The 13,558-nt window shown below is 40.4% G+C and overlaps 1 protein-coding gene across 1 annotated transcript; it reads right to left on the minus strand.

The window, feature by feature from the left end:
- Positions 1 to 10,888: 10,888 nt before the first annotated feature.
- On the minus strand, positions 10,889 to 12,631 carry LOC142864861 (elongation factor 1-alpha 1). The gene has a single exon (XM_075998309.1). It carries the CDS (start codon positions 12,557 to 12,559, stop codon positions 11,171 to 11,173), a length of 1,389 nt encoding a protein of 462 aa, XP_075854424.1. The 5' UTR covers positions 12,560 to 12,631; the 3' UTR covers positions 10,889 to 11,170.
- Positions 12,632 to 13,558: the final 927 nt, after the last annotated feature.

The raw sequence follows: 13,558 nt of genomic DNA on the forward strand, positions 1-13,558 counted from the left end.
GTGCACCTAGGTTGGTTGCATGTATATTTAGAATTGTTATGTCTTCTTGTTGAACTGTATCCTTCACCATTATATAGTGACCTTTTTTGTCTTTTATTACTTTTGTTGATTTAAAAACTAAGTTATCGTAATCAGCACCGTCACGCAAGCTTTCTTTTGGCTTCCGTTTGCTTGAAATATTGTTCTCTACCCCTTTACCTTTAGTCTAATTGCATCCTTGCAGGTTATATGTGTTTCCTGAAGGCAGCAGATACTTGGCTTGTATTTTTTTTTATCCATTTGGCCAGCTTATGTTTCTTGAGTGGGGAATTCAAGCCATTCACATTTATTGAGGTAAGTGATAGGTGGGGCAGATTTCTGTTCATTATGTTGGGTTGAACTTTGTTGCTTTGTTTTCTCTTTTGAGCCATTGTGGTATCTGGGCTTTGATCTTTAGCTCTGAGTAGATTTACATTCATGAGTGTTTATTGTGCTGATCCATGCGTAATACTGTTTTGCATACTTCTTGAAGGACTGGTCTTGTCTTGGTGAATTCCTTCAGTCTTTGCTTATTTGAAAATGTCTTGATTTCTCCTTCATATACAAAACTTCGTTTTTCAGGGAATAAGATTCTAGGCTGGGTATTGTTCTGTTTCAGAAGAGTGAGAATGGGGCCCCAGTCTCTCCTTCCTTGTAAAGTCTCAGTAGAGAAGTCTGGTGTAATTCGGATTGGCTTTCCTTTGTATGTTACTTGTTTCTTTTGTCTTACAGCTCTTAGAAGGGCCTCTTTAGTTGATACTTTGGTCAGTCTGATGACTGCGTGTCGTGATGTCTTTCTGTTTGCATTGAATCTCCCAGGGGTCCTTTGAGCTTCTTGAACTTGTATATTGAGATTTTGAGCAAGGCCTGGGAAATTTTCCTCTATTATATCTTCAAATAGCTTGTACAACCCTTGAGTATTTTCTTCTTCCCCTCTGGTAACCCTATGACCCTCACATAACGTTTCTTCACATAATCCCACATCTCTTGTAGGCTTTGCTCTTTTCTCTTATTTCTCTGCTCTATCTCTGTCACTGATTAATTGGAAGGTGTTATCTTCAGTCTCTGAGATTCTTTCTTTTGTTTGATCTACTCTGTTCTTGAGGCTTTCTGCTCTGATTTGTAGTTTTCTGAATTTTTTCTTCATTTCCAGGAGTTGGTTAGAGTTTTGTTCATTGTTTCAATTTCTTTAGTGAATTTTTTTTCCATGTCCTGGAATCTTTTTGTGTTTTCTTCATGTTGGTTATCCAGTTGTTCTTGGAAGTCATTGAATTCTTACAATCCACGTTTGAAATTCCTCTTCTATCATTTTAGTGGTTGATTTTGGTTGATGTCCATTTCTAAGGGGCTGGTGCTCCTCTTTTGGGGTGTGCTTTCTGTTTGATTCTTCATATTTCAGGAGTTCCTTCGCTGATGTCTTCCCATCTGGATCAGTTGTTGTTTCTTATCTTTAGGGTTTTGTTTGGGTAATGAGACGCCCTGTTTAGTCTCTGAGGCAGTAGGTGGTATTTGTGGGTGCGATTCGACCACACCCTGTATGATGATTCAGTAGGTACCATGAAAAGGGTGTGAAGAATGTCTTCCCTGTAGGTAGGTGGCACTTGCTGGGAGGAACAGGCTACACTGTTGTTTTTGGGTCTTATATCCAGTTCTTGTTTCTCTGGAGAGGCACTCTGGTGCCTTAGGTGGTTGGTGGGGCCCTGGGACTTTCAGGTGTGTCCTTATTCTCCACCTCAGTGAGGGTTGGTCTGGGAGTGAGTCTGGTGGGGAGCTGGGTTGGTAAGGACTTCCCTGAGGCACCACAAATGCTGTTTGCATGATTCAAAGTTCTGTTGTCTGTTTCCGGGAAAAGCTGTCAGGGAAGGGCTAGAATGGCCCCACTCAGTCAGAAAGTCTGTGTGTGGGGGTAGGGCCGTCTGAGACCAGTAGTCTGGAGTGGGCCTCACTCTCTTCCACTCTCCCATCTCCACAGCTCCTCCTGGGCCTCTGCCAGCAGGCCAGAGGTCACACCACAGGGCCTCTCCTGGCTGTGATGCCACTGGGAGGTTCCCTGCACAGGATCACAGCCTGGGCTGGGCTCACAGCACCCCTTTGGGAGGAAGGTTGCCCTCAAGGATGCTGATCTGCCCTTGAAGGCACACACACCTCAGTAGGCTGGTCACGTATATCCCTTCTGTGCCCCAGGCAATGTGAGACCTGGTTGCACGGGATCTGGTCCGCAGGTCTGACCTCTGGGCCCTGGAGTTCAATCCCTAACCCAACCAGGGAGAGGAGTGCCAGTCTTAATTCACCCACGGGGACCCCAAGCTGGGTTGATGTCTTTCAGCCTCAAGGTCTGCCCTGTTCTCCTGGAATCACCAGGCCAGCGGAACATAAGAGTGCTGGCAGGTAGGGAGCTGCCGTCTGAGTACCCCTCAGGCAAGTGTTGGGCCCCAAAAGGGAAGGTCCTGTTCACTGGAGATGCCTCTGGCTGGTGGCTATATCGTCTCTCTTGGCAGCTGCAGATAGGGTTGGAGCTGTGAGTATGGAGCAATATGGCGCCTGCAGTGCGGTTCGGGTCTGTGCAAATGAAGGTGCCCCAAGGGAGTTGGGAGCCTGGTGCCGTGTCCACTACTGGCTTACCACTCACTCGTGGTGGCTGTCTCTGGGCTGGTGTCCACAGGTCTCTCCACCCTCTGGGGAGCCCACCAGCAGTCCGAGATGCAAGGGAGGGGGAAGTTAACCACTCAACCTACCCTTGCCACTGCTCTCCGGGCTACTCTGAAGGTCTCTGCTTCCAGTTCTCCTCCGCAACCTCCTCCCATGGAGTCTCCCGTGGTCTCAGGTACCCCTCCTTCTGACCCTCGTCGGATGTATGCTCGTCTGCTTGCTTCTTTCTTCTAATTTCTTCTAGAATCTGTCTTTTCTGCAGAGACACTCTTGTCTGGCGGTGTTTCTCGTCTGCCATCTTCTTTTCTTAGCTATGTTCTGTGAATTGTTGAGACAATTTGGAAAACAATGTACTACATGAAATTAACAAAGATTACAAGTATCTTTAATGTAGGACTTCTTAGAATCTTAAAATTTTTTTCAGAATCTTTAAAGTTTTATTTTTAAGAATCTTTAAAGTTTTAATGTGCCCTGTAACTAACTAAAGGAGAAAAATAATATGTTGTATTTTTCTAATTTATTTGCCCCTTGATCCATTGTTTTGAGGGTCTCATATTCATATTTCGTGGAAGATAATTTAGAAAAGATTCATGTAAGATGGTGCTTCATTGTTTGCCTTTCCATTTAATATAATGATTTGTGGCCGAGTGTGGTGTCTCATGCCTGTAATCCTAGTACATTGGGAGGCTGAAGCGAGGGGATAGTGTTAGGCCAAGAGTTCAAGACCAGCTTGAGCCACATAGTGAGACCCTGTCTCTATAAAAAATAGAAAAATTAACTGGCTGTGGTTGTGCATGCCTGTCTCACAGCTACTTGGAAGACTGAGGCAAGCGGATGCTTGAGTTCAGGTAGTTGAGGTTGCTGTGAGCTACGATGATGCCACTGCATTCTAGCCTAGGCAACAGAGGGAGACCCTGTCTAAAACAAGAACAGCAGTAGCAGACCCTGAAAAGGCAAACAAACAAATCAAATTTGTATACCTGGTGATCACTTCATATTACAATGGTAGGAAGGGGTCAATACATATGAGTGAAGATTCCAGCCAGGATATGGAGAAAAAAGATTTCCAAGGAAAGAGATTTTCTTTGAATGCCTTAAAGACCCCCAAATCACCAGCAAATGGGGAAAGTTACTCTTTTGGGGCAATTACTACCAGTTGGGGTATTCTATAAGGTAAGCTTAACGGAGACTAAAGAGGTGGCCTTCGAATGTGGAAGAAATAGAAGTGAGGGGAAGCATGGAAAATCTTATAAAAAAGGCATCATATTGTGGCCTCAAAGTATTTTCTACCTACCTTTAATATTGAGTCAGTAAGTGCCAAGGATTAAGTGGCAGTGTGGTGATGAATTGAGAGTGTGAGGGCAGCATGTACTGAGCGTGGATCTTCAATGACATCAGAGGAGCCTTTTGTGACCCCCACTCTTCCTGCCACCCCAATTTAAAGTTAGAATCCTAGCGAGATCTCAGCCACAACCTCATTAATTCCTGCTTCTTGAATTATTGTTCCAATGATTGAGCTCTCTATGTGCTCATAATGACTGGGCCTCAGCTCTCAATCTACTTCTCCTATCTAAGGAGGTCAAAATGTACCAAATCAGAAATAAGAAAGTAGTTCTTTTTTTTTTTTTTAACAAACACTTTATTTTTTTAAAATTAAATTAAATTAAATTAAATTAAATTTTTTTGAGACAGAGTCTCACTTTGTTGCCCAGGCTAGAGTGAGTGCAATGGTGTTAGCCTAGCTCACAGCAACCTCAAACTCCTGGGCTCAAGCAATCCTGCTGCCTCAGCCTCCTGAGTAGCTGGGACTACAGGCATGTGCCACCATGCCTGGCTAATTTTTTCTATATATATTAGTTGGCTAATTAATTTCTTTCTATTAATAGTAGAGACAGGGTCTCACGCTTGCTCAGGCTGGTTTTGAACTCCTGACCTTTAGCAATCCTCCCGCCTCAGCCTCCCAGAGTGCTAGGATAACAGGTGTGAGCCACCGCGCCCGGTCATAAGAAAGTAGTTCTGACGCTTCTTTCTTTTCATACTTTGGAGTTTTAACAACATATGTCAGAGAGACCTTACAACCACCCACCTTGCAGAAGACTTACTTCAAAACCTTAAACAGAAAAGACCCACAATAATTACATTATTCTCCAAATGCAAATGTACATGTGTGTGAGATCTACTTGCACCAGTTTTAAGTCTGTGATTCAGTTGTACAGACTTAAGTTTTATGTTTTTAGATTACATTTTATTTATGAATCACATCAAAGTATTTAATAGGGACTTGTGGTTTAAAAAATATTCATCATCAAAAGAAAACATGTGGGCATAAGAAAATCATTGGCTTTCAATTTGATATAGCCCTTTATTTCTCCAGGTGAACAAGAATGGGCATTCAAGTGAGACCCAGAAGAGGCCCAAGTCCATGGAAGGATGGCTTTGACTCTCGCAAACATTGCACAGACCTGTCTTCACATCGGAGATCTAAAACAGTGCATGAAAGCAGAAACACAGGTGTTGACCAGGCCCATGAACCAAGCCCGCTTTGTTTTTATTAAACACAATGACCTCTTTTCCTGAGAGATCAAATTGCAAGTGGAAATTGCGAGAAGCATTTTGGTACCTAATAAGTGCTGAGCTCTAGGTGATGCCCCTTTCCTTTGGGACATGAGCTGGCTGCATTTCACAAGTACATCTCAGCAGTGGGTCAGAGACATCAGTGTCCTCACCTGCATACTTAAATGTAAACCAGTGAATAAAAACAACCCACTTAAAGCAATTAAACGTGCACCTCCTTTTAGGGAATTTCTATAACTATCATATTTTGGTGATTCCACCTGTTAATTTTGTCTTATAACTTCAGATTTGTTTTAATTTCTGGTTAATAGGTAACCCTCTTCAAATGCAGTGGCTTCAAAAAAAAAAAAAAAAAAAAAAAAATAGGTAACCCTCTCTGGTGAATATTTAAACATTTATGAGCACACTTAAAAATGTCACATAAAGGTGTTCTGTGATTCTTTTGTAATATGAGAAATCCTTCTGTAATGAGAATAATTTTATTCTATATTTATTTACTGATAAAATGTTGGGGAAAATTTTCTATGTGAGAAATAGACAGTGAGACACACCATTCTTTTTCACCATTGAATTTCTCTTGCTTGTGTTTGACCCTAACTAGACAGGTACTTTTCAAAGGGCTTTATAAAAATTTGATTTGAATATCACTACAAAACCGAATTTTAACAAAATCATTAGAAAACCAAAAGGCATAATTAACATGTTAAATACAACATTTTAGCATCATGAAAGCCATTGACATGTTAATGGGTGTTTTTTACTGATTAACTTTAGCAGCAAGTCTTAAAAAATTAAAAATATTTACAAAATAACCATATATTCAAAAATATTGCTTTTATCTGTTTTCCATATTGGGGTCCTCATACATTTTTTGAAAAAGGATTATGCTGAGAGAAATAAATTAAAAATAATTACTATAAAGTTTAAAACCAGAGAAAAATACCAAGAGTTCTGTAGGTAGGGCTGTCTCACTAGGTTGCTGAAACACCCTTGCTTCCCTATCTCCTTCCTACCCAATTCTAGACCCAGGTTGCTCCACTGTACTGAAATTATTTGGAAGAATCAAGAATGAGGAACACTGGCCTTGTTTGATGTCTTTCCTGAAGGTCTGTTGCCTTTGGCAAACCATTCAATTCACCTATTCCCTAAAATGCTTGAGGGAAAGTTAGAGTCTGTATTTATAAAGCATTTCTTGAATGAAGACTGATTTTTATAAAGGGAATGTAAATCTCCTTTTTAACCTAAATATGATACTCTACAACAATAAAAATAAACTCTTGCCTCATTTTTGACAGAACAAGCTAACACAGAAGGTTACATAAGGCATTTAGTATCTAAAATAGAATAACCTCATTTGGTAACTAGGACTTTTTTACACAATGTCTAGAACAATGTCTAGGAAAGGCATATACAGCAAATGGAGTAATGACTTTACAGTCACCACTCTGTTTATCTTGGGGAGACAGTACTATGGCTCAGAATCTTGAGAATTGCCTTTGAAATTGGGAGCATCCAAATAAGAGGAACTCAAAGGGCCACCCTGTTCTGAACTGATACCTTCACTTATTTTTTGCTTTCCTCTGACATTTAGGTTACAGAAGTAAAAAGTAGTTACTTGAAATATATTCAAATAAGGACACTAGACTTCTTTACCTGGAAGAATTACCCCCAAAAGAGAGATCCTTTGGATATAGAACTAGCTGCTGCACTGATGGGGCAAAACTGAAGAAAGGAAAGGTAAGTGTCAGGGAAAATGTTCTCACCATCTGCAAAGCATGCTGTTCCATCACGCTGATTTAAGAAACCAGGAATGTCCTTAAAATCTGTTTTGGAAATCTTTTGCTTTCACATCCTCTTAGCAACTGACATTTATTACTGTCTTATAGTGCAGTGTGAATACAACAAAAACACGCATGTATCCCAGTCAGAGAGAGACTTATAGTTCAGTCCTAGACACTGAAATCATTTGAGACTCATGAGAGAGATGAGAGAGAAAGGAGAGAGAACCTCATCCAGGTTTTCTGTGGAATAATAAAGGGACCCCTAGTCTGTCTCTTGTCATTCTTTATGACAGTTGTTTAGTGAGAAGAAGAGGGAATGGGGGATGCCCAGGGTATGAAAAGCTGTCTCTGGCTGGACAAAGGGCCAACTGCAATCAGCTTTCATTCTTGCTATAAAATGCAGTAACACAATACATAAATGTTTTAGCAAATTGAAGAGGCCATGATATTAATTTCCTTGAACACTTCCTAACATTCTATGCTCACTCCTTCAGGTAAATTCCACCTCTCTTCTTTTGTTTTGGAATCTCAAAGGAACCCGGTCTTGGGATTTTCTTTAAAGGCCAAATTGGGATTTCAGTAGGGTTGAAATAGATTCTCACCTGGGTAAAAGTATCTTCCTTAGATACTTAGGTCCTTTCTGTTGTGACCTGAGCATTGTAGAAGTGGATAAATAATTCTGTGTTTAATTCAAGGATGTCAATATACACTGAATTTAATTCTCACATAATGATAAACATGTAGTCATTTCCCATGAATGAACAGAGGAGCTAAAATATAGAGCTTATGTGCTTTGCCTGATACTGCAAAAAATGTTTAAGCTTGAAATTCGGGCCCCAAGCAAAATTTTAAAATTAAGTGTTCCCTCAATTCTCCTACATCACCCCATCCTATTTCCCCCAAATACTAAATAAAACTGTAACTGTATCTACTGTTTGGGTAATAGTCACATTTCTGAATAGAGATGTTCCCATCAGAGGTAGAATAAAAGATCAAGACATTTTGAACTCTGTGGCTACCATCTCTATCTTGGAGAAGGATGAAGATGCAAATGTAAATTGCTAGAGAAAATATCATCTGGGTTGGGGAGTGGTGATGTGGAACATGGTGGCTGGGAACAAAGAAAGTATTTAAAAGGGACAGCTTTTGGTAGACATTTCATTGTTCAGCCTTCTGGGATGTTTCTAGACAAAAAGAGATAGAGGGCAGGGGCGCAAAGAGAGGGCTATTGTGTGGGACGATAAAGACATTAGGACTAGGAAGAATTTTAGGTGCAGTGGTGGTGGTAGAGATACTGGCAGTAGGGGTGGTGGCAGCAACAGTGATGGTGGTGGCGGTGGCCTTCGATGGCCATGGTGGCAGCAATGGAGGAGAAAAAGGTGAAGGAGGACCATGAAGGTGTTAACTGCTTTGCACAGTGCTAAGCACACTGCTTGCTGGACTTTGTACCAGGAGGGAAAGCAAAAGTAAACCCAAGGCTTAGGTTGTAGAAATGAGTTACTGGTCACAGTTCTCTATGTTCACAGTTCTTCTATTGTGCCAATAGAAGGAAATATTATCCCCAACATTTGAGACCCAAACTTTTTTGGCAGAGCCAAGGAGGAGAAATTGATAAAGAGCTACTCTGAACCAAGTAAGGAATAAGAATTTATTTAATATTTCCCCCCCTTGCCTTTTCTGTTAAATTCAGTGAGATTCAATATTTAAATTTCTTTTTTTTATTTCAGCATATTATAGGGGTACAAATGTTAAGGTTATGTTATTGCCCTTGCCTCCCCTCCCCGTCGAGTCAGAACTTCAAGCGTGGCAATCTCCCAAACGTTGCACATCTCACTCAATTATGTTTGTATATATCCATTCCCTCCTCTTCCCTCCCACCTGCTTGACACCCAATAAATGTTTTTCCTATATGTCCATTGAGGTGTTGACCCATTAATACCAATTTGCTGGTGAGTACATGTGGTGCTTGTTTTTCCATTCTTGAGATACTTCACTTAGTAGAATGGGTTCCAGCTGTATCCAGGAAAATACAAGCGGTGCTATATCACCATTATTTCCTAAAGGTGAGTAGTACTCCATAGTATACATATACCACATTTTATTAATCCACTCATGTATTGATGGGCACCTGGGTTGTTTCCACAACGTTGCAATTGTGAATTGTGCTGCTATAGACATTTGAGTGCAGGTGTCCCATTTGTAGAGTGTCATTTGATCTTTTGGGTAGATACTCAGTAGTGGAATTGCTGGATCAAATGAGCTAATTGCAAGATCAAAGAGCTAATAAGTAGTGGTCAACATGCCTCTAGTCAGTACAAAAGAAGAAACAAAACAGGGCAGCAGTCTTCATTTCAGCAACAGTGTAGAAAAGATCCAAATCACTGCCATGTTAGCAAGTAATGCTCAGCACTGAGGCTGTAAAATATGGAGTAGACCTGTTATGAAAGACAAAAACCAAACAAGCAAAAATTCTACCCTATAAAAAAGCTCTTAAATGCATCAGATAGAAACATCTTATTTATTTTGCAGTTTTTATACTAAGCTTAAAAGCCATTACAGTTTGTTTAGTTTGAACTGTGAGTTTCTGAGTCCCACTCTTTTAAATCTGCCTCAAGTTGCCACCTACAAAAAGGTGCACAGCCTTTCTATTCTGCTCTATCATTCTCTCACACTCTAGGCCTCTGGATTGTGATTCCTGAACCAAATAAGACTCTCCAAGTCCATGATTTCTTGGTCTCTCTTATTGCAGTTTTTGAGAGTATAACTGGGAGTTAATTACCATGGAGCACTACAGTAACATAGTAACAGATGAGACAGGAGTGATATCAGCAAGACTAATGATGAATAAAAATGGCAAAAATGGGCATCCTTGTCTTATTTTCTTTCTTAGAGGAAAGGCTTTGAACTTTTACTCATTCACTGTGATATTAGTTGTGAGTTTTTCATATATGCCTTTTATTTTTTGAGGTATGTTCCTTCTATATCCAGTTTGATGAGTGATTTCATCATAAAGAAATGTTTAATTTTATCAAATGCTTTTTAGCATCTGCTTAAATAAGCATATGTTTTTTTCCTGTTTATTGTTGGGATCCACATTTATGAATTAATTTGTGTATGTTGAACTATCCTTTGTAACCCTGGGATACATCCTGCCTGATCATGCTGTGTAATCTTTTTAATTTATTCCTAGGTTTTTTGTTTTTTTTTTGAGCATTTTTGCATCTGTGTTCATTAGGAATATTGGCCTACAGTTTTCTTTTGTTGTTGTTGTGTCTTTATCTGGTTTGGATATCAGAGTAATGCTAGCCTCATAGAATGAAAGTATTCCCTCCTCTCCAGTTTTTAGGAATATTTTGAGTAGAATTGGTATTATAGGTGTTCTTTAAATATTTGGGAGAATTTAGCGTGGAGCCATCAGGTCCTGGGCTTTTCTTTGATGGAAGACTTTTTCTTACTGCTTCAATCTTGTTACTCATTATTGATTTGTTCAGGTTTTCTATTTCTTTGTGATTCAATCTTGGTATGTTGTATATGTCCAGAAATTTATACTTTTCTTCTAGGTTTTTCAATTTATTGGCATATAATTGGTCTTAGTATTCTCTAATGATGCTTTGTTTTGTGTGGTTTCAGTTATAATATCTCCTTTTTTACCTCTATTTCCATTTATTTGAGTCCTCTTTCTTTTTTTCTTTGTGTATCTAGCTACAGGTTTGTTGACTTTATCTTTCCAAAAAAACAAGTTTTAGTTTTGTTGATCTTTTGTGTTATTTTAGTTTTATTTTATTTATTCATGCTCTGATTCTTTTTATTTCTTCTACTAATATTGGCTCTGATATGTACTTTTCTTTTTTTTTTTTTCTCATTAAACTTTGTTTTAATGGGTCTCAAAATTCTGTGACAGATTTTTGGTCAAGTTGTTTCCATTAAAAAGTACTGATTTTAAAAACTAATAACTTAAAACTGCCACACAAAAAGAAACAAAAGTGGTCCACAAAACATTCTCCTTTCCTTCTGAAGGTTTTACGATGCATTGTTATTAACAACCAGTCTTTTACTATTAAACTTAAATGGCCAATTGAAACAAACAGTTCTGAGACCGTTCTTCCACCACTGATTAAGAGTGGGGTGGCAGGTATTAGGGATAATATTCATTTAGCCTTCTGAGCTTTCTGGGCAGATTTGGTGACCTTGCCAGCTCCAGCAGCCTTCTTGTCCACTGCTTTGATGACACCCACAGCAACTGTCTGTCTCATATCACGAACAGCAAAACGACCCAGAGGAGGATAGTCTGAGAAGCTCTCGACACACATGGGCTTGCCAGGGACCATATCAACGATGGCAGCATCACCAGACTTCAAGAATTTAGGACCATCCTCCAACTTCTTTCCAGAGCGGCGATCAATCTTTTCCTTCAGCTCAGCAAACTTGCAGGCAATGTGAGCAGTGTGACAATCCAGTACAGGAGCATAGCCAGCGCTAATTTGGCCTGGATGGTTCAGGATAATCACCTGAGCAGTGAAGCCTGCTGCTTCCATTGGTGGGTCATTTTTGCTGTCACCAGCAACGTTGCCACGACGAACATCTTTGACAGATACGTTCTTGACGTTGAAACCCACGTTGTCCCCTGGAAGAGCCTCACTCAAAGCTTCATGGTGCATTTCAACGGACTTTACTTCAGTTGTAACATTGACTGGAGCAAAGGTGACCACCATGCCAGGTTTGAGAACACCAGTCTCCACTCGGCCCACAGGGACAGTGCCAATACCACCAATTTTGTAGACATCCTGGAGAGGCAGACGCAAGGGCTTATCAGTTGGACGAGTTGGTGGCAGGATGCAATCCAGAGCTTCAAGCAGTGTGGTTCCACTGGCATTGCCATCTTTACGGGTGACTTTCCATCCCTTGAACCAAGGCATGTTAGCACTTGGCTCCAACATGTTGTCACCATTCCAGCCAGAAATTGGCACAAATGCTACTGTGTCAGGGTTGTAGCCAATTTTCTTAATGTAAGTGCTGACTTCTTTAACAATTTCCTCGTATCTCTTCTGGCTGTAGGGTGGCTCAGTGGAATCCATTTTGTTAACACCAACAATTAGTTGTTTCACACCTAGTGTGTAAGCCAGAAGGGCATGCTCACGGGTCTGCCCATTCTTTGAGATACCAGCTTCAAATTCACCAACACCAGCAGCAACAATCAGGACAGCACAGTCAGCCTGAGATGTGCCTGTAATCATGTTTTTGATAAAGTCTCTGTGTCCTGGGGCATCAATAATAGTCACATAATATTTGCTGGTCTCAAATTTCCACAGGGAGATATCAATGGTGATACCACGCTCACGCTCAGCTTTCAGTTTATCCAAGACCCAGGCATACTTGAAGGAGCCCTTTCCCATTTCAGCGGCCTCCTTCTCAAATTTTTCGATGGTTCTTTTGTCGATCCCACCACATTTGTAGATCAGATGGCCAGTAGTGGTGGACTTGCCCGAATCTACATGTCCGATGACGACGATGTTGATGTGGGTCTTTTCCTTCCCCATTTTGGCTTTTATGGGTGGTTTTCACGGCACCTGTGTTCTGGCGGCAAACCCGTTGCGAAAAAGCGATATGTACTTTTCTTATTCTTTGCAGTGCATTGTGGGGTCATTCATTTGAAGTCTTTCTATTTTTTTTTTATTTTAGCATATTATGGGGGTACAAATGTTAAGGTCACATATATGGCCCATGCCCCCGTCCCCACTCAGTAAGAGCCTCAAGTGTAACCATCCCCCAAACGTTGCACATTGCACTCATTGTGTTTGTATATACCCAACCCTGCCTACCCCCTCCCACTCACCTGACACCCGATAAATGTTTTTCCTATATGTCCACTTAGATGTTGATCTGTCAATACCAATTTGCTGGTGAGTACATGTGGTGCTTGTTTGTCCATTCTTGAGATACTTCACTTAGTAGAATGGGTTCCAGCTCTATCCAGGAAAACACAAGAGGTGCTATATTACCATTGTTTCTTAAAGATGAATAGTACTCCATAGTATACATATACCACATTTTATTAATCCACTCATGTATTGATGGGCACCTGGGTTGTTTCCACAGCTTTGCGATTGTGAATTATCCTGCTATAAACATTCGAGTGCAGGTGTCTTTTTCATAAAGTGACTTTTGATCTTTGGGTAGCTGCCCATTAGTGGAATTGCTGGATCAAATGGTAGATCTACTTGTATTGCTTTAAGGTATCTCCATAAACAAAATAGGAGGTATCAATTTATCAGACTTCAAACTATACTACAAGGCTATAGTCATTAAAACAGCTTTGCACTGGCACAAGAACAGGGACAATGACCAATGGAACAGAACAGAGAACCCAGATATAAAACCATCCTCATATAGCCAACTAATCTTCGACAAAGCAGACAAAAACATAAACTGGGGAAAAGAATCCTTATTCAATAAATGGTGCTGGCAAAACTGGATAGCCACATGTAGAAGACTGAAACAGGACCCACACCTTTCACCTCTCACAAAAATCAACTCAT

Source organism: Microcebus murinus, chromosome 27 (genome assembly GCF_040939455.1).
Source record: "Microcebus murinus isolate Inina chromosome 27, M.murinus_Inina_mat1.0, whole genome shotgun sequence".
In the NCBI taxonomy this organism is placed as follows: Eukaryota; Metazoa; Chordata; class Mammalia; order Primates; family Cheirogaleidae; genus Microcebus; species Microcebus murinus.